This window comes from Carica papaya, chromosome 4 (genome assembly GCF_054855325.1).
Source record: "Carica papaya isolate Zhongbai chromosome 4, ASM5485532v1, whole genome shotgun sequence".
Lineage (NCBI taxonomy): Eukaryota > Viridiplantae > Streptophyta > Magnoliopsida > Brassicales > Caricaceae > Carica > Carica papaya.
In genome coordinates, this window is record NC_142312.1 from 31,639,270 (window position 1) to 31,667,000 (window position 27,731).

General features: G+C 33.0%; 3 protein-coding genes across 8 annotated transcripts; all 3 read right to left on the reverse strand.

The window, feature by feature from the left end:
- Positions 1-84: 84 nt before the first annotated feature.
- Positions 85-2,264, reverse strand: LOC110808894 (protein neprosin-like). Its single transcript, XM_022034528.2, has 7 exons — positions 2,145-2,264; positions 1,921-2,010; positions 1,384-1,584; positions 1,045-1,203; positions 905-949; positions 650-796; positions 85-577 (listed from the first exon to the last, which is right to left on the reverse strand). Exons 1-7 carry the CDS (start codon positions 2,250-2,252, stop codon positions 200-202), a joined length of 1,128 nt encoding a protein of 375 aa, XP_021890220.1. The 5' UTR covers positions 2,253-2,264; the 3' UTR covers positions 85-199.
- Positions 2,265-2,946: 682 nt separating this feature from the next.
- LOC148266564 (Core-2/I-branching beta-1,6-N-acetylglucosaminyltransferase family protein) lies at positions 2,947-17,312 on the reverse strand. Its single transcript, XM_088219034.1, has 2 exons — positions 16,204-17,312; positions 2,947-3,864 (listed from the first exon to the last, which is right to left on the reverse strand). Exons 1-2 carry the CDS (start codon positions 16,726-16,728, stop codon positions 3,226-3,228), a joined length of 1,164 nt encoding a protein of 387 aa, XP_088075160.1. The 5' UTR covers positions 16,729-17,312; the 3' UTR covers positions 2,947-3,225.
- A 513-nt stretch (positions 17,313-17,825) lies between these two features.
- On the reverse strand, positions 17,826-25,818 carry LOC110808888 (uncharacterized). 6 transcript variants are annotated; one of them, XM_022034519.2, is made up of 7 exons: positions 25,415-25,810; positions 19,677-19,865; positions 19,470-19,590; positions 19,270-19,353; positions 19,135-19,206; positions 18,969-19,040; positions 17,826-18,399 (listed from the first exon to the last, which is right to left on the reverse strand). In XM_022034519.2, exons 3-7 carry the CDS (start codon positions 19,551-19,553, stop codon positions 18,136-18,138), a joined length of 576 nt encoding a protein of 191 aa, XP_021890211.1. In that variant the 5' UTR covers positions 19,554-19,590; positions 19,677-19,865; positions 25,415-25,810; the 3' UTR covers positions 17,826-18,135. The 6 variants fall into 6 exon arrangements, with proteins under 6 accessions (XP_021890211.1, XP_088075161.1, XP_021890207.1 ...); XM_088219035.1 differs by having other exon boundaries at positions 19,470-24,892; positions 25,415-25,813; XM_022034515.2 differs by having other exon boundaries at positions 19,470-19,865; positions 25,415-25,812.
- Between the last annotated feature and the right edge of the window lie 1,913 nt (positions 25,819-27,731).

Here is a 27,731-nt window from a genome sequence, read left to right on the forward strand (position 1 = left end):
GAGTACTAATTTATCTTAGTTGAAAATATATTTATAACTATTAAAGCCACAATCGAATTTAACATGTCTGTTCTAATTCTTTTATTGAAATGTTTTATATATATATATATATATGTATAATAACTAAAAAGTCAGCTAGTTGTAATGAAATTATTGTATAAATAAAATTAATAAGCTGTAGATTGGGAGGATGTGTGATTTATGGACACTTATCAGAATATCCAGGACCCCCAAAATAGAAGTGAGTTCCATAAACTGAGCTGCGGGGAGCAATCTTCAAATTATAACAGGCAGGGTTTGTGACAGTGGATATAAGACTTTCTGGATCTTTTGCCTTACCTGATTCATCAATGTATTGAATGTTTCCGACGAACGCGGCTTTCTTGAAACCTCCCTCTGCAAAATGCCCGCTTCCCATTTGAGTTGTCGTGTGATGACCATCAGGATTTGAATTCGATATCTCTCCCCCATAAATTAACCTGTCCGCGTTACCTTGTAAGCTCGTGAAGATCGATCCTGGCCAGTATCCGATGGCTTCCCCGTTCAACTCCACCCACCAGTTCCCACTTTTCTTGTCCTGCAAAAGATTACACATATAATTAAAACGAACTTAATAATATCTTCAGCATTGTACAGCATTACCAATTACCTTGTGTATGGTTAAGGCTATCCCTCTTTGTTCTCCATTAAAGGTGGATAAAGGTGTTATCCGAAAACCAGGACTGTGTGCTCTATTAGTTATTACAAACCCTGGACAATTAAGATTGTAGCATCCAGTGTTTTCATACCCATCTCTCTGAAATACAAATATCATATCATGTATGAATATTAACATAAAATGGAGACCGATTCAAATTTGTAAGTATACCCAATTCTAAACTGTTGAATACACATACAGACTCACCGTCCAATATACGAAAATTGTAGTGTCCTTAACTTTGTTGTTGGCCTGCAAATGCAGAGTTGATTCTCAATTACATTTACTTTAATGTTTCAGGTAAAACAAATTAAATTATATATATGTATATATATATATAAACTTACAATCCATCCGGCCTCAACAGTATTTAAATTTTCGTAGGGTCCGGCTGTAACCCACAGTTGACTAATGCTGATGTCTCGACCAGATGTCAAGGGTTGCCATGCATTAAGCATTGCATGTGATCCAAAGTACCGGCCACCTCTTACCTCAACATTAGCATACTAATTCAAGTTTCCAATCCAACAAATTATGTTTAGTATTACCAAAAATATATATATATATATATATATATATCGTTAGGGTACATAAACTAAACTAATCATTTTTTAAAATAAAAATTTTTTTAGTTTATTTTTTTCGAAAGAATTATCGAATTTAACGAACATAATTCATACACATACCTCGTGACCTACGGTGGATAGAAAGCTGTTATTAAAGTTAAGTCGCGTAGCTTGTGGAGCGAAAGGGTTTACTTTCGGAGGAAAATCTGTTCGATGTCTTCTAATTGGAACCGATCCTTCAGGACACTCGAACAATTTTTCGAACGTATTCGAAAATAATTCTCCTCCTCTAATTCCGCTTGGCGATGAACTGGGTTTCATCTACAATAATAATTTTGCTTTTCTTTTAAATAATTTTTAAAAAAAATATAAATAAATTTTTGAACACGAATCATAATATATCAACCGTTACGGGAATAAAACATTTAAAATATCGAACAAAATTAAATTGAATATATTTACGTAGTCTGAATTAAAAGCTAAAAATTTTCTATTTACTTTGATATATATATGTTACAATAAATATTTATATAAAAAATTGAAATATATAAATTTAATTACAAAAAAATAAAATAAACATCATATGGACATTGTTCGTAATTAAGTCCATTAATATATATATATAAATATATTATGTATGTATGTATGTATAAGTACCTGTATTGTGTGATTCTTGAGAAGTGGATGATCAAAAGCAGGCTGTTTGTAGATATCAATACAGTCGATTACGTCGTCGTCTTCTTCACTCTGTAAAAACCAGCGGAATTTAATTACACAAACTTCAACGAGGACATGTGTATACATATACATATATATATATATATGTAAGTACGTATATATACGTATACGTATGTGAAAGACAGTAATAACTATATACGAACCAGTGTGATGCTCTTGAGTATTCTTCCGTCAACATGTCTACTTCCACAACTTAATAATACGAGGAATAAAGTTAAGAAGGAGAGGAGGCTGTTGGGTCCATCCGCCATGTTTCTCTTTTCTAAAGCTGCAATGGCTGCTCAAATAATACATATATGCTACATATATATATATATATATCAATATAGATAAATATATATATACATTCATGGTACACATACCCAAATAAGGAAAGATATTTTTTTTTCTTAATTTAAGAAATAGAAATTTTTTTCCCATGATAAATTAGATCCGGAATACAACATTAAAATACTTACTGTTATTAATTAATTTTGATTGTAATTATAATTTAATGCGAAAATAAACCCAGCATATGATTTCTTAAAACTTACAAAAAATCATATCCTTAAAAATTTTTAGATACTCTGATATAATTTATTAATTAATTAAATTAGATTTGTACGAAATCTGTAATTAATCATAGTAATGTTTTTTTTATATATATTTAAATGAATATTGATTACTATTAATATGTTAAATATTCGTATTACATGAGTTTCTAACATCTACTGTAACGTAATAATAATTTTTTTCAAACTTTAATATACTCTGCATTAAATTCTTGAGATGTTATGAAGTTTCTTTACTGGGAATTTTCTGAATTTTTACTAAGAAATTTCTTGTTGGATTTTCTCTCTTCCATGGCCAAGATTTGAGGCAATATAAAAAAATGATTATTGAATTTAACAGAATAAATTAAGCTTGTAATGTAATTAACTGTTAAAATTACGTTAACATATGTAATTAATTATTAAAATACTCACATTAATTAACCATTAAATCAACCAGAGGTGTTACAAGAAAACATCTTTAGCATTTATCTAATCAAGAGTTTTTGTAAATTGGCAACGATATTATTACTCCAAGGGGATCCTCCTTTAAGGAGATTAATCTCTGGATTCAATTTTCTATACAACCAAAATGCTTGTGAGAATGAGAGAACCTGGAAACTCAGTATGATTAATCAAAGTCTAGATTATTCCGGGAACTCTTCTCGGAATTATCTCAATAACTAGACCTTCATCAAAAATTAAAAACTTCCGATGCTATTTGTAAAAGAGGCTCTAACGCGCTAGGAGCAAACTTTCTCGCAAAAAGATAACAAACGGTAGACGGCTGATTATTATAAAGGCATAACTGACCTTCAAACATCCTCTTTAAAAAAAATTTTGTTATATCCTTCTTCCCAAATGTAGCCGGGTGAGCGCCCCCTCTTGACCAATCTGTCCATGTAAGTGTCCTGTTTGCCAACAGATGCGGAACTTCAATGCTTAGCATTGTAGGGAAGTAGTGTTCGTCAACATAGCATGCTGGTTTGCAGAAGTCTCTGAACTTAGGGTAATAAATGGTGTCTTGTATAATTTCAACTGCGAGTCTCCGATTAACTTCAAACCACTGAGACCCTTTACGCCACTGGTCCAGTGTAACTACGGGTTGCATCCCCCTATGATACCGTCCTCTCCCATAAGGCCCAGGTTCGTCATAAGACCCCATGAAGCTGTATCGTGATCTCGATATATAGTGATAGATGATGCTGAAGTTGTGGAGAGGAATGCATGCCTCAGATAGAAGGATAAACCATTCATTCGAAATATCAAGTAATGCATTGGCAAGGAGTCTCCTCTCAGCATCACACATACTCATCTCCCCCCACTCAACAACCTGATTAAAACATCAAAGGTAATTTTAATAAGAAAAACATGCAGAGTGAAGCAGATATTCTTGCCAGGCAATCATCACAATTTTGCTACTTAACAGAAATTAAATACTTTAAAGAGCAAGGATCATGAGAATGGAAGGGGCCAATAGAGATTCAAAAATAATGAAGAATTAAAATTCCTTGGATAATAATACAAGGATTGTATTTATAATATAACAGTTGTTATATTTATACACATAAAAACACCTTCCTAATTAGTGAGAAATTTGTTCAGAACAAATGGCAAAATCAAACTAAAGTGGGGATGTAAGGAATGGTTCTCCTTTCACCAGCACTTCAGCACTCCCAAAATTGCAAAGTTTCAGTTGATGAGTGTGTGGATTTACGTGGACAAGAATTTGAAAATCAAATGAAACTTTAAATCAAATAAAAAAATATTTGGTAAGAATTTTTCTAATTAGTGAAAGAATTTTCTAGAAGACAAAATTAAAGAAATTTGGTCAACTTCGATGTTATATCTTCTAAATTAGGAAATAAATACTTCTCATATAGCAATTATAATTACTCGATTTTCAACACGCCCCTCAAGTTGGATTGTAAATATCCTCATATCTTCAAATTTTGCCTTTGATGGTACCTTAGTCAGAATACCTACTCTTTGATGTAAGTAGGAATGTAGGAGATGTTAATTATACCCTCTTCTATCTTCTACTTGATGCAATACCTATCTATTTCCACATGTTTCGTCTTATTATGATGAACATGATTCTTCGTTATACTTATAGCAGCTTCGTTATCATACATCACATTGATGGTATCACTTAAATGTTAAGTTTGCTGAGTAAACGTTTTAACTACATTCCTTTACATATTCCATCAGTCATAGCGCTGAATTCTACTTCTATATTATTCTAAGCAACTACTTTCTACTTTTTGCTTCGCTAAGTAATCAAATTTCCCCACATATAAGTACAGCATCCTTGAGGGGATCGTCAATCAATGGTGAATCTTGTCTAATTTACATTAATAAACATTTCGATATTCTTATTTTTAGTATTATTGAAGTAAAAACCTTCTTCAAGAGTCCTCTTTAAATACATCAGAATATGATATAATCGGTTCATGTGCTCTTCAGTAGGATTACTTATGAATTGACTAGTCAGACTAATAGCAAAGCTGATATCTGGTTGTGTGTGTGAGAGTTTTTCTGACTATCATTGATATCTTTTTTTTATCACATAAAACATTATTTCTGTTAAAGAGTGGATAAATTAAGTTAAAGAATATTTTCTTTTCTGTTTTAATAATATGTATATATAGAGTTATTATATTTAAGAAAATATATATCAATCATTTTTAATATGGTACTAGAACTTTTAGTTAACAAATTCTAGTCTTTATTACCAAAATAAATAAATAAACAGGCTAACCTTCATTGCCAACCACCACAAACCGGCCACCTCTGCCCCAAGCCAACATTATAGCCAGCCATCTCCACCAAAGACCAGCCTTCATTATCGTCCAATTTGCCCAACCAAGCTGTGTCACAGCCCTAAACGTGGTCACCTTCAATCGCGACTAAAAGCAAGTGACTTCCTCTATCGTGTGCAGACAAGTTGCACCTTCAGGTGCAACCACTAGACGCGAAGTTGCTCTCTGTCGTTGATAGGTCTCAATCAGAGCTTCACATTCGAGTAAGGTTTTCTACTTTAATCGAGAAAATATCAGAAAAAGTTTTTGAATTTCTTGACTGCTTTATTAATGAATGTTGATGCCTTTAAATAGGTATGAGTACAACTGACTAAATAATCTTAAATAAAAAAAGAAGATACAAGTAAATCAAAAATAATTCAAAAAACAAATGTTGGTGCTGAAATTCTAGAGTGTATAGCCGCTCGTCCGTGATTTTTGGGTAGATTTTTTCCTCTGTTTGTTGCAACATGTGCGGAGCAGCTGGGTTAATCAGTTATCCAAGTATCTCGGGTTATATTTGGACTTCCTCTATGATCTTCGAATCTTATCATCACCCCCCTCCTTCCCCCCGGTCCCCTTGAAAGAAGGGGGCCCGCCCAATATCATCGATCGCAAGGTCGGGGTGTGGTTGATTGACGCGTGGTACCCGATGGTTGCTTTCGTCAATTGTTGGAGATTTTCTTCGATGGCTCAGAGTTTGTCAACCGTGCCAATCTCCATTCGACTAATTTGGTCTTGTAAAGCACTGAGACCAGTTTCAAGGTTCTCAATACGTTCCTTGTTAGATGTCATTTTCGCCAAACTCTAATACCACTGATAGGTCCCAGTCAGAGCTTCACACTCAAGTAAGGTTTTCTACTTATGCGAGAAAAGACCAGAGAAAATTTTTGAATTTCTTGACTGTTTTATTGATGAATGTCGAGACCTTTAAATAGACATGAGTACAACTGACTGGATAATTTTAGAAAAGAACTGAAGATATAAGTAAATCAAAAAGAAATTCAAAAAACAAATGTTGGTGCTGAAATTCTAGAGTGGATAGCAGCTGATCCGTGAGTTTTTGGTAGATTTCCTCCTATATTTGTTGCAGTCCGTGCGGAGCAGCTGGGTTGATCAGTTATCCAAGTATCTCGGATTCTGTTTGGCCTTCCTCTGTGATCTTCAGATCTTATCAGTTGCGACCAGACGCAACCTCTCTATGTCTCTTGATTGCATAGAAGTAAGACCTTAGCACAAATCCAAATGGAGCCGCACCGTAAATAGACGCAGCCACACCATTCGGGGCACAACCTAGTCACCAACTCAGTTCTCTCTCAGTCATGCATACATAACATTATATAGCTCTGTCAACTGCGAACTTCATCCCTGTCGCAAACATGATCTGTTTGCATGGTCCCTGCTCCTGTGGTCCTTCCTCGCGTGATCTCTATCAACAAGCAGTGCCCTAATCTCCAATCAAGTACAACCCTAGTCGCCAACTGTAAATACAATGAACGAAAGATGCAGACGAACGGCCTGCTGCTCCTGTCACGCCCTAAGCTAACTCAATGAGTTCTTGTTCCTAATCTGAATTGACTCAGTAAGTTCCTAATCCAAGTTGATTCAGTGAATGGACTCAATGATTCAATGCGGAGCTAACTAAGTTGCAATCTATGGATTCCCTCCTTATGTGACCACATGTTCTAGGTAAAATCTTTCTGACAATTTTTCTTTTCCGATATTAATTACCATACAATTCTTAAAAGCTGTCAAAGATAACATCTCAAGTTACTAGAATAAATCTCAGCATGGCATCTTTAGATATTAGCGAATTCAAAGTGAAAATTGAAAGACTAAGCACTTGACTTGAGTCCCTGAAGAAACAAACAGGTATCAAGTTAATGGCACACTCAGATTCAGCTTCTATTTCGCATGGATTAAACATCTCAGATAAATTTTTAAAAAATTTAGAATTATGAACACAGGAATCATAAATTATATGACCAATACTTCTAAACATTTTCATACATGTACTCCATGTCCAAGCAATAAAAAATTGTTATTGCAGATGGTTGCTTCAATACTATTGCAGGAAAAGCCAACATTAAGCTTAGTCCAACTCTTGTCCTAAAAAATATATTAAATGTTACTAAACTGTGTTCTAATATTATGTCACTCAATAAATTATAAAAAAATTTAAACTACAAAGTAATATTTGACTTTTCTTAATGTAACTTTCAGGACTAGAATTACAAAAAGATAATTCAACGTGATGAAGTCAGAAACGGATTCTACTATTTACATACACCTAAGGGATCTTTCTCTGCTATTACTATCGACCTCAAACACAATATTTGGCTCCACCATAAAAGATTTGTACACTCATCTTTCCCTGTCTTAAAGATTATGTTTTCCTCATTATTTAAAAATTCGAAATTTACACCAAGATATCTGAGCTTGCAAAACATAAATATGTGATATTTTTCAATAATAATAAACGAAATTTAGTTTCGTCTTTATTAATTCACAATAAAACTTGGGAATCATCTCACATATCTAATATTTTTTAGACCTAATAATTTGCATCATTTATTAACGATGGCACAAGAGTCACTTAACTGTTTTTATTCAAAAACAAATATGATGTTAGTCATATCATATCCTAGTTCCGCAATATGATAAAAAAATCATATTTAGAACATTCAAAAAAAATTTCGTACTGGTAATGTCAAAGATTTTCTCCATTTTCATATTCTTCCATCAAAAATGAATTTTTTATGAATCATCCTGTATCCATAATCAACGGCAGAACAAAGGAGCGAAACGCAAGAATACTCACCTATTAACCACCAAAAGAACTTTTCTTTTTCAAAACAATGTCCCAAAACAATATTGGGGCGAAATTGTCCTTATTGTCGCATACATTATTAATGACTTTCCCGCAAATTTTCTTGACTTTAAAAATCCTCTTCAAACACTTTAACAATTTTATCCAGAGTATGTATCACAAAACATTTGGTCTCTTGAATATTTGATACGTTTCTTGTTCATATTCATTCCTAAAAACGAGTGAAACTTGATCTCCAGTCTAAAAAATGTTTATTTGTGGAGTGTTTCTCATCTCAAGATGGGTACAAATATTATCATACGTCCATCTAAAAATTTTATGTGCCTGTAAACATTATATTTGTTGAATAAGAATCCTAATATACCTTACAGCTTTACTTTAAAAAAAAAAAAAGAATCCTACTATACCTTACAGCTTTACTTCAAAAAAAAAAGAATTCTACTTTACCCAACTTTATCTTTATGGGAAGTTTGTATTGGAAAATAAAGATACAAAATTTTTAATGAATTTTAACTTACCACCTCTACCACACACCTCAAGACCATCATCAAAAGAAAACATTCAAAATCCACCAAAAAACTCATCACCATAAAAAAACCTTTAAAATCTATCCTCTCAAGAGAACATACCAGAACCTAAGTCTCCTCAAGTATATACAAGGAGGAAGATGTCGAATAATGAGGCCAAATTAGTTCAAGAAATCGACCTTAACCCTGAAACTAAGGTAAGTTCCAAAAAACTTATGCAATCCTCTAATAATGATATACCTATTACACTTCGAAAAGGTACAATAAACTGTATTGAACACTCGCTATATCCTATCTTATAATTTGTTCATTTGATTAGTGTTCACCAATCTATAAAAACTTTATCACAAATTTAAATAATCAGTACATCTCTAACACAGTATATGAGGCATTATTATGTAAAAAATGAAAAAATACTATGAGTATGAAAATACATGCACTTGAAAAAAATTAGATTTGAGACATAGTAAATCTACTTAGAGGCAAGAAACTGGTAGAATGTAAATGAGTTTTCTCAATTAAATATAAAGTCCATGGGCCAATCTAGAGATACGCAGTAGACTAGGGGCAAAAAATTATACACCAGCATATGGGATAGACTACTAGCAAAGAGTCGCACCAATAGCTATTTTGACTAGCAATTATAACAATTTGATGTAAAAAATATTTTTCTACACGGAGATTTAGAAGAAAAATTTTATATGGATATTCCACCAAAGTTTGACGAAGAAATAAGATCAAATAAGGTATATAAACTAAAGAAGGCACTATATGGATTCAAGCAGTCACCAAAAGCATAATTTTTAGATTCCACAAGAGTGATAATTGATCTGCGATTCAAGCACACACAAGGAGACCACACTTTGTTTACCAAACACTGAGAAACATAGGGAGCTACAGCTCTCCTAGTATACATTGATGACAACAAAAAATGATGAGAATAAACAACAAACACTAAATTAGTATCTAGCAAAAGAATCAAAAATTAAGAAACTAGACAAATTGAAGTATTTTTCGAGAATTAAAGTTGCTCGATCTAAATCTGAGATTTTTTTTCTCAACAGCGAGATCAAGTACATAATCAAAATTATGGGCAATAGCACAAGGGGTATGTGAACTAAGAAGAATTTTGGAAGATCTTTGAATTATGTGGAAAAATTTTATGCGCCTATATTATGACAACAAGTCAGTCATAAGTATCATTCACAATCTGATGCAACATAAATAAATCAAACACATTGAGATTGACAGATATTTTATCCAAAAAAAAATTTAATGACGGCTTAATATTTACCATATACATGTCCACCAATTCTCTAGCAGATGTGTTAACTAAAAGTGCAACCAATCCAACATTTCAAATTCTTATTGACAAGCTGATAATAGACAACATTTATTCCCTAACTTGAAGGAGAATGTTAAAGAAATGGTAAATTAACTTAAAGAATATGAGGGTCAATTACATTGTTTGTAATTAATTGTAATTAATTGTCTATTTCCTTTTCAGATTTTAGAAAATCTGTATATATAAGGTTGTAATATTTAATATAATACACATCAAATTTTTGACAGTTTTTTTCTTCCTTTTTTTTTAGTGATTGCTTCTTTTGGAGTATCTGGAGGTTTACAGCATAATGTTCTTGTTTCCTTGAGTAAATAAAGGACATACATTTTTTGTGAAACTATAATTCCTTATTGAGATCTTACAATTTTCATCTCAATGAAATATTTTAGGTTTTATAGGTCTTTAAATTCGAATTCATAAGCTAGAACTTTCTTAAGTTCTATAATCTCTTATTCATGATTTCCTGTTGAGTTAATATCATGTACATAGATAATTATGACAAATATCCTTTCATCAACAAAATTTTTAATAAATAAAGTATGATCTAACTGACATTAGGCATATCTAAAATTCTTTGCAGCCTTAAAAATATCTTAAATCAGGCTCTCGGCGACTGCTTAAGGTCATAGAGAGATTTTTCATCTTATAAACTTTGCTTGAATTAGTATGATCTTTGAGACCTTTAGAAATCTCCGTGTACACTTTTTTTCAAGTCTCGATTGATAAACACATTTTTTATGTCTAACTGATAAAGCTCGAACTAAAATTTGATGGCAATAACAAGAGAACTCGAATGGTGTTAAGTTTTGCAACATGTGCAAAAATCTCTCAGTAGTCAATACCATAAGCTTGAGTAAAGTCTTTAGCAACCAAATAAACCTTAAATTTGTCTGTGGTACAATCTACGTTGTGTTTAATAGTGAAAATTCACTTGCGTCCAATTTTTTCAAGAGATTGATCAACAAGTTCTCATGTACTATTTTTTCTCAAGTGTCCTAAGTTTTTCAATAATAGCTTGCTTCCACTCATGATTTTTCATGACTTCTTGGATGCTATCAGGAATCTGAATTTCCGTGAGTTTACTGGCAAAAGCATGATATTCAAATAACAATTTCTTATATGACACGAAATTTAAATAGGATGATGAATACAAGATCTAACTCCTTTCTTTTGAGCAATTGGTAAATCGAGATCTTGTAATATCAACTTACCAGAAGTATTACCTAATTGTCTCTCTTCCGAGATTGGCTCCGGTCCAGCTTCACGACCAGCTCTTTCTTACATTTGTTCCTTTAGGCACTTTTTTGTCTTTTTGAGTATATTGAGAGTTCTTGCTCATTATTTGGAGGAATACTTGAGAGGGGTCTTCTAGGAAAGAAGTATATATGGTGAAATGATAAGTGGATCAAGAAGATTTGACTCAACAAGTTTGGGATCTTGTGTTTGGGTGTTGCTCCCAAATTCCAAAGATGATGTTCTTCTGTATTTCCACTCTCTCCTTGAACATCAACTTTGGAATAAGAGAGTCTATTTTCAAAAAATGTAAAATCCATAGAACGATGGAATTTTTTGGTGATTGGAGAGTAACATTGTTATCTTTTTTTTATTTGGTGCATATCCAAGAAAAATATATTTTAGGGCTTTGGGATCAAATTTATTTCTTAATTGTTGAGGAACATGAACAAATGATGAACACTTAGAGGAATCAATAAGATGAATCATGTTGATGGCTAGGTATTTTTGAAGACATGACACAGTGTTTGGAATTATAGGACACAGGAAGGAATTCGATTGACTACATAGGCTATAGTGAGAATGGCGTCCCCCAAAAAAAATGTTTGGAACATGATTGGAACATGATTGGATCATGATAGCTCGTGCAATATCTAATAAATGTCTATTTTCTTCTCCAACTATCTTATTTTGTCAAGTAGTGCCAATGCATGAACTTTTGTGGATAGTTCCCTCTTCGATCAGATATTCCCCAATAATAGAACTAAAATAACTTTTAGTATTATTTGTGTATAGCTTTAGATTTTTGTGTCGAATTGAGTTTGGACAATTTTATTAAAACACTTAAACGATTTACATACCTCGAATTTTTCCTTCATGAGGAATACCCAATTAAGGTGTGAGTGGTCATCTATAACGTTATGAACCATCTTACTCCAGTTAAAGTTTTGACTCTGTATGGTCCTCAAAAATCAATGTGAATCATTGAAAGAGGTATAACTATTTGTATTGTCAGATAAGATAGGTATTTCAAACATGATTGGACAACTGATAAGATTCACACTAAAAATCAATAGAGTTATGTTTGAACAATGAAGAGTTTCTTGAGATATAAGATATTTGAATTACCTAAATTTGATAGTCTCATAACATTATTCTATTACCTTTATTCTTGATAGCAGAAAAACACAATCTTCCTTTGAAGAAAATTATCATGAGACTCGACTCTATTGAGCATGATAAGTCGCAAATGCAAGTCCCCACTACCAATCATCTATCCCGAAGTCAAATCCTAAAAGATACAACATTTAGAGGTGAATATCGCAACATAATTTCTTTCCCTTGTAACTTGACTAACTAATAGAAGATTGAAATCCAGATTTGGAACCAATGAAACTAAATTGAAGGTCAAGTTTTCTAGAGAACCATAGATCCTCTACCAGTCACTTCTGAGACCAATCCATTAGCTATCTTGACAGTAAGTTTTCATGACAAGCAGTGGGATTTCATATAAGAGCTACATCACCAATAATATTATCAAAGGCTCCATAAACCATTATTCATAAAATTTTCTTGCCCCCCAATATGTTTCGAGGGTTATTGAGAAGTACCTTTTTGTGCCATGTTTGCTATTGCCGAGAGGTTGGAATTTGGCATAAAAAAAATGTTGTGCTTCAGCAATCAGCTTTTGAATGATTTCAACTGCTCCCTACTAAATTGGTTGGTTGTTCCTCGGTTGTACTATGATTTTCACGTCTTTCCCTCTTGTTTTGTGGCTTCCAATCATGGGGATTTCCATGAATATTCCAATAGGTATTACAGGTGTGCCAGACTTCTTGTAATGCACACACCATGGTCTTTCCTTCTTGGTGTGTTTGTTCTTAGTTCTTCGTGATGCAAGGTCATAAGCCTCATTATTGTTGATGGACTGGTTTCTAAGGCCCATGATTACTTTTTCCTGATTTTTTTCCTATCAGCCTTTAGCACCGACCTTTCGCAGATTAGGTAGAGATTTGGTTGCTACGTTTAGCTACGAACTTCATCAAGGTTTTTGTTGAGTCTTAACAGAAACTTGTAAACTCATTTCTTCTTAACAATCTTCTTATACTTGGTTGCATCTGTTGGACAATCCTATTGAATAGTTTTATAGACATCTACTCGCTACTACTACTTACAGAGATAGCTGAAATATTGGGTGACTGAGAGGTTGGAGGTCATGAAGGATACCTTTAATCTTGAACGCCTTCACTGTATCTTCCTTATTTGACTAGGTCTCACGCATGACATCCCAGATTTCTCATCTTGTTTCATAGAGAATAATATCTCTCCTAAATCATCTGCCATGGAGTTTACAAATTATGACATGACTAAGTTATTTTCAATTTTCCACGTCTTATAGAGTGGACCATCATATTTTAGTTTAATGACTGCATCTCTGCTATAGACATCTTTTTCTCGACATAGATCAACATCATAACTAAATATGATTGTTGGAGATAGTTATGGTCATTCAGCTTGCATCCAGTAATGAAAAAGGCATTGGATTCAGATCATCTATTAGAGTTGGTAACAGATCGAGACAAAATAATAGAGATGATTGAGGCAGTAGAACAAGAGAAAACAGTTTTTGGTCTTTTAGAATTGCTCTGACACATGAAGAATTAAAATTATGTATTTTTCATCTTTTGAGAATGATGGCAAAAAGTAAGGGGCATTTCGAGAAATGAACTCGGGATTTATAAAAAGTCAGGTGCAATACAAGAATTTTCCAGGAGATCATCCATCCTAATACTATTCTCTTCCAAACACGCTAACTGCGGAATTCTGATTGGATCCAATACATTAGTGCTAATATGATCGCACCCTATTTTTTGAGAATAATACAATGATTATATTTACAATATAAAAGCTACCATATTTATACATAGAGGAAAAAAAATCCTAACTAATGAGAAGATTCTCCAAAATAAATGTCAAATCAAATTAAAGAGATTTGATAAGAATCTTCTTAATTAGTAAGAGAATTTTCTAGAATAAATAGCAAACTGAATCAAAAAAAATTGGTCAACCTTGGTGTCATATCTTCTAAATTATGAAGTAAATATTTCTAATATAGCAACTATAGTTACTCGATTTTCAATTAAGTTCCAGGTAAGAGAAATAAGACACAAAATAATGGAGCATGAATCTCAAGGAGAATTGGTGATGGTTTAGCCTGCCAAAGCTAGCACACTGCAAAACAGTACAGTAAGGCAGAACTTAATGGGGTGTGCCATGTAATTGTTCCTAACGATCTAAGCACAGATCAAAAGGTTGTATATGTTATATGCATCAAAAGTTTAACAATAACTTGAAATTTCTCCTTCAAGCAAACGGGAGGAAAGGAGAAAATATCAGTTTACAGTGCTGACAGAAGTAAATAATCAGAAGAGAAGTAATGGTTTGCAAAAAGCTTAAGAATAATTGATGTAGGACAAGTTGCATTGAAAATAGCAGTAGTATAGAAATTAGATGAATATAGACAAGAAAATAGAATAATAAGACAGACTAGAGGAAATGGGGAGGACCGAAACGAAGAAAGACAGGGGAGAGATTAGCTTATCCTACAGTACTATAGAAATTAGAGGAATAGAAGCGATAACAGGAGATAATAGGAAACGAGGGACCAAAATAAAGACATACAAGGGAGAGATAAACAGAACGAGGTTGGTTGGACAGAAGAGGACTAACTTATTTCAAAAAAAAAAAAAACAGAAGAGGACTAACAATGATGGGATCTTATTATCAGAAGACCACTTTCTTGAAGCAGACATTTCATTCATTAAAATCAATTGGGATTTTGTGCACGTCTGTAATTGTTTCTCTTATTCCCCCAGTAATTAAGGCTGGGGAGCCGAATTCCACTAGCATATTTGAGATATATTCTTCAACTTGCACCAAGCCATGCAACAAAAAAAATGGCCCATGATTTACCTTCATTGAAGTTACTCTGACAAATGATTTTAAGTAGTTTTCACCCAAAACAGGAACAACTTTGAGGTCATCATGCTGGTTATAAACAAACAAATATCTACTACCTTTCAACCAGATCATTTGAAATGGATCTTTTCCTGAACTACTTCCAAACAGTTATAAATTCATCTCTAACAAAAACATCCCATCAAATTATATAAGAATCTGAAAGTATACAAAAAAATATCAAAAAGTACTTGGTCCACCTATGCCCATATCATAGTAAGAAATAAACCCAACATATATATGAATCTCAATTAATCTTACATGTACACGACACTAGAGATAAATTCATAGTCCCCAAAACTTTGAACTTGTAACCCTTAACAACATCGATGTCTAGATCTGAATGCATATTTCCATCCATTACAAACATGTAATCTATGTACAATTTTTATGTAGGAAAAAGGCTCATAACCACAATCCATCTCAATCACAGTCCATCCAGTTATTACCTGAGCAAATACCCACCCCCCCCCCCCCCCCCCCCACCCCCACCCACCCCAACATAAAATTCCATTCATCAGATCTTGTAAGTAAATCAAATCTTACTACTAGACAAGTAAACTTTCATTTTAATCTTCTCGTTGTCCTTCCCTTCCAATAACAACAAATTAATCAACATGTGTCAGTTAAAGAAAAGAATGTTTGTGGCTACTTCATTTTTATGCAAAATAGTCAAAAGTACAACATCAATGAAAGAAGAAGAAGAAAGAACACAAACATAGGTATCACTCAGCCAACAGACAACAAACTTTGCTTCTTGCAATACCGATGGCTCAGTTGTATGATTCATAATTAAAAGCATTCATCAAAGTCATACCAATTCACAAATGCTTAAATCACTTACATGGACTCAAAGAAGCAGTAACAGAAAAGTATAGCCGAATCATATAGATAAAAGAAAAATGAGGCAATACGTAACCTGACTTGGGATTTGTCTCCTGTAGAACACTGATGACTCTGGGAAATTGGAGACATAAGATGGCAGTGCATGGACATAAATAGAATAATGCTGTTCGTGCCCCTTGAGGAATCTCTCCCAAAGAGGTGCCAGTGGCAGTGGTCCCTTCGTCAAGAACATGAAGGCAATCTTAGGAACTCTCTTAAATGGATACTCTTCTCTTAGAGTTACAAAGGATGCTCGCCAGAGCAGCTCACTATCATTCATGGTATGCCAGAGGTTTGATGGTGGTCTAATCCAACTTTCGAGATTATTAACTTCTTGGTAGCAAGGAAATATGGTGGTAGTTGTGGAAGGGGTAATGTTATTAGCTCCAAAATACCGGAACATGCGCATGCTAATGATTGAAAACCCAAGACCCAGACCTAGAAGCAACAAAAAAATTTGAAGGAATCTCAATGGCAAAGCCCTAGAATGGGTTATCCTAAAAGCAGTGGTAGAAGCAGGGTCCTTGCCCTCCTCCATTGAAGCCAATCTTGGTAGCATCTAAACTATCAAAATCACTCTCTGGATTCCGGAAAAAACCAAGTCTTTCAAGGTGAAAACCTCTTTTAATGCATGAGATAACATTATATAAAGGGAAAAGATGGAGGAGGGTTAGCATCCGCCATGTGGGTGTTTGATCTTCTGCAACTCCCAGATGGATAGTATGAGTGGGAAGAGTAACAAGATCAGAAATGATAAAGAAAGAGAAAAAAATCAAGAGCGATCATCATGTGAAAATAACGTGTAAGATTGCAAGTAACTAACATGTGGATTGAGAGTTATATAATGAGAAGAAAAAGAAAAGTACGAGGAAGGAGGCGAAGGATGGGAAGGGTTCACACATTTCATACCCTTCCTGAATAGCGGCAGGTTATTTGGGAGAGACAAGAAGCGAGAGAGGCTCCCAATTTTGTTGTAGTGCGAGGTTGGTGTGTGTTCATCAAAGGCTGTTTCTGAAACAACTCTTTCAAACTCGAAGTGCACAAAGAACAGAGATGACAAGTAGGATGGAGAAACCTGCTTCACCACTTGGAAAAAGCTGTGATTTTTCTGGAACAACTCTTCTCTTCTCTCTGTTTATATTTTTTACTTTAATTCATTGTAACTGGCTTGATTTTTGTCATTTCTGTAATATTTTTTTCCTTTTAGATTATTTTCTTCTGATATTTTAATTTAAATTTTGTAGCTTTTACATTCTTACTTAGCCAAATATATTGTGTGTGTGTGTGTGTATGTGTTTAGCATGGCTTTATTTAATATAAAACAAAGTTTTCTTAAACTATATAAACAAATAAAACTTATAATCTCATAGTCATACATAATGATGTAAAAGTTATAACTTTGACTTTATAGTATAATTAAATTATATTATGTGTCATATGAATATAATGCATAGTTATTATAATAATATATGGAATAAATGAAGCATGTATGTGTCATAAAAACACATTAGAAGGGAAAGAAATACACCTATAATTGTATTTTTATTATTGTGTTATTCACATATGGATATTTAAAATTTATTTAAATAATAAATGTTGATAAAAATATAATCATAATAAGCTCATGGTAATGTATAAGCATATATTATGAAAACATTTAATCATAAGATTAATCTTTGCATAGACACCACATATTCTGAATAATTAGTTAGTTTCCAGAGCATTTGAATCTTTAAGATTAACAAATTTTGGAACAGGGAAGGTAGGAGGAGGAATTATACATGCAACTGGACACTAAGTGCTACCTAAGAATAAAATGGCAAAACCATTAGAACATTACTAAATACCTTGTTAACATTCTGACTACAGACACCAATATTTTTGACAAAATATGAACATCGTATGAGTTCATTAAAAGAAAAAGACAGTCCCGAATCCTGAAGCGGTAGCTGAGGAAATAAGGCCATCAGACCCTTTTACTTTCTTCATGTCTTTTTCTCTTGGCAGAAGATAATCTGGTTAGAACACCAGGAGCCGGTGGAACAATAGCATCTTGCATTGCTTGATAAGAAACATTCACAGCAGTTTCTGCTGCTCTTTTCATAGTATTTTTCAATTTCTCAAGTTCGAAAATCTCGACATTTCCTACTGCACTTGTCAGATGAGAAACCACCATCATATCCTTTACTTTCTCCAGAACTTCCGGAACATTAGTAGCACCTTTCTCACACTAAAACAAACAATGCAGAAGTTAAAGAAGTTGCAATTTTGTGCCAGAGTTGACTTAAGAAATAGTACGAAAACACATGCAAACAGAAAGTTAAACAAGCACATCCATTACTTTTTACCCGAGTAAGCTGATTATAACCTAAAAATTCTATTCGAAGCCTAATAGTGTCATATAATATTCAATGAACTAAAGACTCAGAAAAGTACACAAAAACTAAGAACCAGATTCCAAGAATTTATTTCCCAAAATAGTTGCACTCTTATCAACTAAAAGCGAGTCTACAAAGAAACAAAATCACCATAATTCAAGGATTAACATTAATAACAGAACAAAACAGATGTAGTAGTAATTTTTATTTCTATGCACAAATAGGTACCAACATCCACATATATACACAAATTATTTGCCATTTATTCACTATTCCATATTTCTTTTATACAGTGATAAGATGCCTTATGATTATTATCAAGGTTTAGATCGCATTTGTTACTATGAGCATATAGATCGGATTTTAACTGAATCATAAATCACACTATCATATTATGATAAGATAATACTGTTGCACGTACTGCTTCTAGTTTGGCGAGTGTAGTGTCTAACTTCAAAGTCAGCCTATAATTTTCATTTTTTAAAGACTCAACCTGCATATGTAAAGGAGAAAAGAATGTTGGACTAGGAATGCGAACAAGATAACAATGCCGAATACGTAATATAAACTATACTACAAAAACATACTGCTTCTACTTTGGCAAGTGCAGCCTCTAACTTCAAAGCCAACTCACGATTTTCATCTTTTAAGGACTCAACCTGCATATAAAAAAAATGTTAGACTAAAAATAAGAACAAGATAATGACACTGATCATACATACCTTCTTCTGAGAGTTAATATACAATTTTTTGTATCTGGTATCCGCTGCAGATGGACTTTTACAAAACACAGAATCCCGAGTTACCTATTTCAATTTCAATATTTTATGGAATTATACCAGAAAATGCAAAATTATCGGCACAATCACGAGTAGTAATGTCAAAGGGAAAAGGAAAAATAATAAAAAGAGATTGCAGTTACCTTAAACTTAAATTCTTCTATGATCTCTTGATGTTCTATGGATTTTTGTAAAAGATAGTTAACTTTTTCTTCCAAAGATTCCATTGGTTCTCCCTCCTGAAGAGGAGGTTCCTCACTTTCACTAAGAGTTACCTCATTAATCACATGTTGAATGTCTTTTGCATGAGAAGAAATAAAAACATTTTGTAAACGTTCAGAGCGCCTTACTGGGGGAACAGCACTCTTCATCTTTGCTATTCTCTTTGAAGACAAGTTGGAACTATCAGCTTGCCTTTTATGCTGCGATTTCATTGTCTCTAACCAACAACTTAAGTTTCCTCTACTTAGTGATTGATAAGTACTCTCAGTTTGTAATTCAGCTCCCCCAAGAGAAGGATTGGTGTTTACAGAATTTTACTAGAAAATAAAATGAGATTGAAGTAAAATAGAACTCACCAAGAAAAGAGATAAAAGTACATTATGGAAATCATATTCAAATATAGGTATCATCACCATGCAAAGCAATTAAATAAAGAGCCATTAAACATTTCATGCGCAATGGACTACTGTGACTATAGATACTTCGGCCATGCACATTAATGGATGTGTTCATATATATATTTTACTAAACATAGTTGATACTTCACCCAAAAAAAAAAATTGATATGACCTAAGAATTTACAGAATAAAATAAAGAAACATTAAGGGAAGAAAGATATCCACAAACAATTTTTACATACCAAAATCCTGAACAGCAAAATGTTAAGACTAAATGATACGAGCCAAGGTAAGCCAACTAAAACTAGACCATAAGAAATCTTAAGATCACTTGAAAGCTCATGGCCACATGAGCATACATGACTAATATGAGTTTGATAGCTTACGGGCTCAAGGAAAAACATGGCCAATTGATGTTACAAGGCCACAACCAACTTAAGGAAGAGCAAGACGCATTCCAAGATGTATCTCAAGGTCTCATAAGCATGAGAGGCAATGGTTTCAGCCCCATAAATATGAATGTTGAGGTATGGACCATCCAAGCTCGGTAGGTGGCGGTTTGGGTTGTCTAAAGGAAGATCAAGGCGGATTAGGCTGTATAAGTGGAGATCACGGCCTCATGGACTGTCCAAGACAAGTCCATGACGTTTTAGGCCATGGACAAAGTTCATATGGGTGCATACAAGGGCTGATCACAACATATGATGGACTTGGAACACATTGAAGGACTACCACAAGTTTAAGAGCTAAAGAACTCGAGAAATCCTTCCAAACTTTTGCTCAAGAGTGGATCATTGAAGGAAAAAGGCTTGGACCAGATTTAAAAGCCCACTAGGGAAGAGAACAAGGCCCATAAGGCCAAAAGAGAGCTAGCCACGCCAAGCTCCATAAAATAGGGTCACATGGCCAGAGGATTTCTTTCCCAAGAGAGATTTTCTCCCCTCTTCATCTCATGGTAGAAATCAGTTTCATGAATCCTAAATCAAGTAGGATTTGCAGTAAATCACTCAAGGAATCCATCCTCATCCTTTCAAGAGTCCTAATCGGTTTTTCCTCTTCCTACAATCATATTAAGAAGGTGTTTTAATCATATTTGACATGTGAAAGCTCAAAGAGGATAAGTTACACCTCATGGCTGAAAGGAAAAAGAGTCCTTCTCTTTATCAAACATGCTTGAATGTTATCTTATCTTCATCACCTACAATTATTAAAATAATAAGGCAAAAACCAAGCAAACTACTCCAAGATAAAGCCAACCACAATCCTTGAAGAAATCAACACTTATCCGAGAGTAAAGAGTCTTAATCTATGTTACTTTATAATTCTTTAATTTATTATTTTCTTTAAGAGTACTAGATAGGAATTTGAGATTTTTTTCCTACATTTTAGACTTTGAGTTCTATTGCAATTCTCAAGGCCTATAGCTATACAAAAGCTTCACTTCTTTGGTAGTAAGCAATTCAAGTTTAGATCAATAAAATTTCATAGCTTCTCAAGCTTATAGCCTTTGGCTTTCGAGTGTTTTTTGTAAAGATTTACTTCAACCTTCTTGTTGAGCGAAGAATTGGTTATACTCATCCAGGTAACTCTTTTGGCGTTTTATCAATTATTGTTCTTTTTCCAATTATCTTACTTCTCAATCACAGGTTGATTGTAAATTAAGTATGGACGACCTGTTTAGAGATTAAGTTTTTGTGCTAAATTCTATATGTGATTTTTTATCACATTGGTTGATTTTGGATTCGCATCACTAAACTGAAAACTAGGAGTTGTTGCTAGGACTGAAATGTAAATTATCTAATTTGAAGGGATATAATGAAAATAAGGTTAAAATCATACCAACCCTTCAATTTTTTAGAAAACAGGAGTGCATATACAAAATGATAGATGGCATATATATATGTATACACATGTTTGACGAGTTGAAGAAGAAAATAAATTTTCACCGCCATTCTTGATTCTTCTTCTCACCACTATTTCTCTCTTCTTCTTTCTTTACTGCTATTATCGACACTTCTTCTCTTCTTCCTCAACCACCATTCTCAAAATAAATTTTCTTTGGCAGTCTTGAAGAAGAAGCCGAAAACAGAGAACCACAAAGAGAGAGAGAGAGAGAGAGAGAGAGAGAGAGAGAGAGACAGAAGAATGATGGTTGAGGAAGAATAGAAAAGAATCGAGAATGTCGGTGAGAAAAAGAATCGAGAATGGCAATAAAAAAAGAAGAAGAAGAGAGAAAGTGGCCGTGAAGTAAGCATGGCAAGGAAAACCTTTTTTTTCTCTTCAAGTCGGTCAAACTTGTATATACATATATATATGTCATATACCCTTGTATTTGTATCTCTCTTGGACCCCTGTTTTCTATAGAAAAAAGAAGACTCGATATGGTTTTAACCTTATTTCCAATATATTTCTTCAAATTAGATAATTTACATTTCAGCTCTAGCAATACTTATAGTTTTCATTTTAATCCCAACAATTTGTATCCAAGTCTGGTTCGAGTACAGGAATTAACGAAATAGTGAATTTACATTTGTAAAATTTGAATAAGCATCCAAATTCATGGCTTCAGGTGTTCGCAAGTATGTTGTAGTCAATGATTCTCATATTTGTGAAAGAAAATTATGGTAGATGGAAGATTAAGATGCAAATGTTACTACTATCACAAAGATTGTGGGATGTACTTGAGAATGGTTATTCTCAATCTATTGTTGGGCAACAACTAATGTCAGAATAAACAAAGAAGTTGGCAAAAGATCATATGAGAGATGTTAGAACTCTGTTTCTCATCCAAGAAGGGATTGCATAGAGTTTGTTTTCTCGAATAATTGGGGCAACTAAATTGAAAAGGCATAAGATATATTGCATTTAGAATTTTAGAAATCCGCATAGGTGATTGTAATGAAGTTGCAAACTTCGCGAATGCAACATCAAAATTTGCAAATGAAAGAGTCGGAGAAAATAAATGAACATTTCTCGAAGATGATTGAGATCGTAAACCAAATACGGAACTATGATGAAGATATCTCCAATCAAAAATTATATCAAGAAATACATGCATTGTACAAGACCAAGGTACGCATGAGAAACAGGACCTAGTTCAAGCTAAAGGTAAAGGTAGTATTATTGTGCAAACTAAGATGGAGCCAAAGTTTCTTCAAGATGTATTATTAGTTCCATATTTAAAGCAATATCTGTTGAGTATTGGGAAATTTCTGTAAAATGGTTACGCAATTTATTTTGAGAATGAAGATTCAAAATTTTCGATCGAAAAAGCAGAAGTCATTTGCTAGCCAAAGTTGATAAGGAGAGGCCCAAAAATTTTCCACTACTAATAAGTTATGCTTCAGAATTGGCATTGCAAAGTGAGGTAGCAAACTGCTCAAACTTATGGCATAAAAGGTTTGACTATCTCAATTACAAAGATTTGAAAGTTAAAAACGTGGTTCAAGGTCTACCGTTCATCAACACAAATTCGAGCACTTGTGAATGATGTATTTTTGGCAAGCAACATCAAGCATCCTCTCCATCTGGAAGATCTTAACAAGCATGTGCACTAGCTGAAGATCTTTTCGATTGTGTATGAATTATTTTTTGGTTAATGCTTATGCAAAAGATATCAGCGAACTAAAAATCCGTTTTACAAAATTTAAGTTGTACCTATTAGCATTCGACTACTTCTTAGATGTAATGGTACTTCATAAAATATCTTTGGTTCTGTCATGACTAACTAGTTTCTCACTAATTGCAATTGTCGACTTGCTACCACAAAATATATTCTTTCAAATGATGTTTGATGTTGTTCACGGAAAACACATCCTTCACAAGTGCTTGAATTCGTGTGAATGAATAATAGGGCTTGAACCATGTTTTTAACTGTCAGCATCTCTAAACCGTTGTAGTTGAGATGAACAAACCTTTTGTCCCATAAGGATGAACAGTCTGTTACTTCACTTTGCAATATCAATTATGAAGCACAACTTATTTGTAGCGGAAACTTTCTAAGCCTCTCGATATCAACTTTGGTTAGCTAATTTTTTTTCTACGATTGAAAATTTTGCAACCTTCCTCCTCACAATAAGCTGTGTAACCATTTTACACAAGTTGTTTGATACTCAACAAATTTTGCTTCAAATCTAGAACTAATGGTACATCTCAAAGAAATTTCGACCCCATCTTAGTCTGCACAGCAATATTATCTTTGCTTTTAGCTTGACCGTTTCCCATGCGTAACTGATCTCGTACGATGCATCTGTATCTAGAAAAAAAATTTAATTACCAATCACGTGATTTGTGCAGCCACTATACAGATACCAAATATCATCAATCTCTTCTATCGCAACATGGCATGCATCAAAAATATTTTCTGCATTCTTCTTTTCTGCTGAGAAATTTGCTCGATCACAAAATTGAGTATGCAGCGGTTTGCAATATGTCGTACCTCTTGCATTTGTTGCAGCATTTCTTCGTCCATCATCTTGGCATACTATAATTCAATTTCTTGCATATATCACACTGCATATTTAAACTACTCAAACCCAATTTTTTTTCAATTTGAAACATGCTGCTTCTGCACATCTTGTCCACCTTTTCTCTGAGAAGTACTTTCGAATTTTCAAGGATTTTTCGGTTCTAAGACTTGTACTAAAAGCACTTTCAACTGAGTTGCTCCAAACTGCAATTTGCTCGACTCATGCGACTCTAAGAAACTCATCAATTGTTAAATTGTAAGTGTGAATAAGTCTTTTCACTCTTTAGTTTTAGCAACAATATACTCATACTTGTCAGACAACCCTCGAGAAATACTTATTTATTTTCTCTAACTCCTTTATTTTTCAATTTTTTAAATTGTCTTCGCAAAATTTGCAACTTCACGGCAATTACCTTTGCATATCCCTAAAGATCTTCTTGCAATATATCTCATGCTTCTCTCGATTTGATCGCACTAACTATTCAAGAAAATAAAGCTCTCAAAAATATTGTTAATATAAGGAAATGTAACAAAAAAGTAAAAGGACTCAAAAGGGGACCTAAAAGTGCATGGTAAAGATGGATCATTGAGAAATAAATAGAAAAAATTCAAAAAAATAAAAAAGGACCAAATGGAGTTCAAAACCATAGACCCTCAGATTTAAGCTCTTCAAAAGGAACTATAAAACATGTGGACAAATGGAAATATATATATATATATATATAATAGAAATCAAAACCACAGATTTAAGCTCTTAAAATGGAACTAGAAACATTTGAGGATGGTACAGGAAAGTTTACTTCCCTTGAAGAACAAAAAAATTATGAGGTGTAAACAGGAAATGATAGTGAAAAAAAAAATGCCAGTACAAATAAAGCTAAATGGAACATGTTAAACCATGGAAACAAGGTCTTCCCTTTAACACTATTTTGCAAAATATGTCTCAAATATAACAACAGAAGAATGTGAAAAATAGAAATATGAGAGGCTCGGGTATTACCTGAGTGGAGATTCCAAAGTTTGACTACAAGAGGAGTTGACGCGATGGACGATGACGACAGGGGGAGATTATTTAGCTTCCAGGTTTTTTATCCTCGACAAACACTGTTCGGACCCGTAAACAATGGCAGCCGCTGGGGAATAGCATTTGAAAAAAACGAGAGCCCTGGCGAGCAAGGAATCTCGAATGGAGGAAGTAACAAAGGGGTGACGGAGGCCACTCTGGTGTGAGATAACTGAGGAACGAAGGAAAAAGTTAGGGTTTTCTGGTTTTTGGAAACGGAAGGAAGAGTGATGGAAGAAGATGGAGCAGGTGCGGGCGGTAGACGGCACGACGAACGATACGGTCGCTGGGTATATAAAACAAGAAAAGCAATTATTATTTGGAGTAAAACTTGGAAGTAGTAATTCCTACAGAAATCACATGCCCCACTCTCATGTTTTTTGGCGCGTGCTTCCACCTAGTCTTTTATATTCCCTTTTCTTTTTTTTTTTTTTTGTCGTTTTCTTGTCCTTTTCGGCTGTACGCTAATTCCAATTGTTTTTGACAATAATTATAATATCTTCTTGTGAATTTATTAATTATTCGTATATTTATCCTTCTCTATATGAATTTAAAAGTCATTTCTCGTTATTTAAATCTTAAAAAAAAACCAAAGTAAAATTTGAACTAAAACCAGTCTCCCTTTTGCCTTCCCCTTTTTCTTTTTTATTATTATTATTATTTTTTTTTTCAAATCGTACTAATCTTTAAAGACGTTACCGCTCGCGTAAAATCTACTAATACAGCAATAATATAATAAAGTATTATATTACACATCTCTTGTATATATAAATTATAAATAAATACAAATACACGACGTAATGCACATAAGATGTACTAACGAAATTGAACTATCTTGACTTCAAATCTCTACAATTATTTAAATTTAGCTATCCGATTATTCTTAATGGACTTGTCCTCCTTGATAATTTATCTTAATTTAAAAAATAAATAAATAATAAACTGAATAAATTACGTTAACTCAGTAAGAATACAAAAATAAAAAATTGTAATAATTTATCAAAGTAAAAATATTAATAAAATATAGTTTGATAAAACTTATATTTTTATTTTAAGATACTTTTTTTTAATCTCTTAATTCATTTATGTTCAACTTTTTTTGACTCATATCTCTAATCTAAAAATCTTATTGTTCCTTTTATAATTTCTCCTTCTTATTACAATTATGTTTCATTTTTCATTTTATTTCCTTCATCGCACTTTTATTCTCATTCATTTAAATACTATCAGAACATATCGGATTTATATTCAGGTAATTTCATTTTCAATCACAATACTATCAAATCATATCGAATTTATATTTAAATAATTTCATTTTCATTCACATATTACCATCACATCATATCGAATTGATATTTAAATATAGTACATATATCATATTAGTTACTTTTCTTTTCCATATGAGATTTAGAGTTTTACTTACTTTTAGATTTTATGGTGCAATACCGTTTTAACCGGTATCATTGAAGGCACACAAAGATCTCCTCTACGTATGGATACTCAAACATTTTTCATAATAGCATTGGTCTTTCTCGTACCTCAGCCACAAAACATCAGTCGTTCTCGTACTTTAACCTATATGAGCCCCATAAAATATTAGTTGTCCTCATACCTCAACTTATATGAGTATCATAAAACATTAGTCATTCTCATACCTCAACTTAAACGAGCACCATAAAATATCGATCATCCTCGTACCTCAACCTACACGAGTGCTATAGATTATCGTTGTATTCATAATAAGGTTAACCACATATTTCATATTTACACACGCACCCTCCCTCTCTGATATATGTTAAATGAATTTTTCTAGTCTTTTAAATAACTATTTCACTCTTTATGCGTTTTATTCTTAATTTATTTTTTTCTTTTTATTTCAACTTCAACAATTAGAATTTTATTAATTCTTTTATTCTCTCGATGTCTTTCAGTTATTTTTTTCTATATACCTATACACATACATATGTTTATACATACATATTAGCAAATCCTTATATTCACATTCATATATAATTTACATGTATATATCACATTCTTTTAATTTTATAAATTTATGTTATATGATACAACTTTATAACTATATTATAAAGCTTATAATATTAATTATATATACAAAAATTGCCATGCAATACCATTTATTTTTGTAACCTAATACGTAGATTATATTAAAAATTCCTACTTTTCATTAAAAACATGTTCCTATATATATACTACACACACATATATTATAATTTGAACACATATACATTATATG

Bases quoted from the DNA above. Each gene is read 5' to 3' on its own strand.
- LOC110808894 (XM_022034528.2), bottom strand. From the start codon at position 2,252: ATGGCGGATGGACCCAACAGCCTCCTCTCCTTCTTAACTTTATTCCTC. The intron at 797-904 runs GTGAGTCTGTAT...TTTGTATTTCAG, and splicing joins CAATTTTCGTATATTGGACG to AGAGATGGGTATGAAAACAC. The intron at 578-649 runs GTAATTGGTAAT...AATCTTTTGCAG, and splicing joins TAGCCTTAACCATACACAAG to GACAAGAAAAGTGGGAACTG.
- LOC148266564 (XM_088219034.1), bottom strand. From the start codon at position 16,728: ATGCTACCAAGATTGGCTTCAATGGAGGAGGGCAAGGACCCTGCTTCT. The intron at 3,865-16,203 runs GTTACGTATTGC...TGTTTTAATCAG, and splicing joins GGAGACAAATCCCAAGTCAG to GTTGTTGAGTGGGGGGAGAT.
- LOC110808888 (XM_088219035.1), bottom strand. From the start codon at position 19,760: ATGAAATCGCAGCATAAAAGGCAAGCTGATAGTTCCAACTTGTCTTCA. The intron at 19,354-19,469 runs GTAACTGCAATC...AAATTGAAATAG, and splicing joins TAGAAGAATTTAAGTTTAAG to GTAACTCGGGATTCTGTGTT. The intron at 19,207-19,269 runs GTATGTATGATC...TTTTATATGCAG, and splicing joins ATATTAACTCTCAGAAGAAG to GTTGAGTCCTTAAAAGATGA.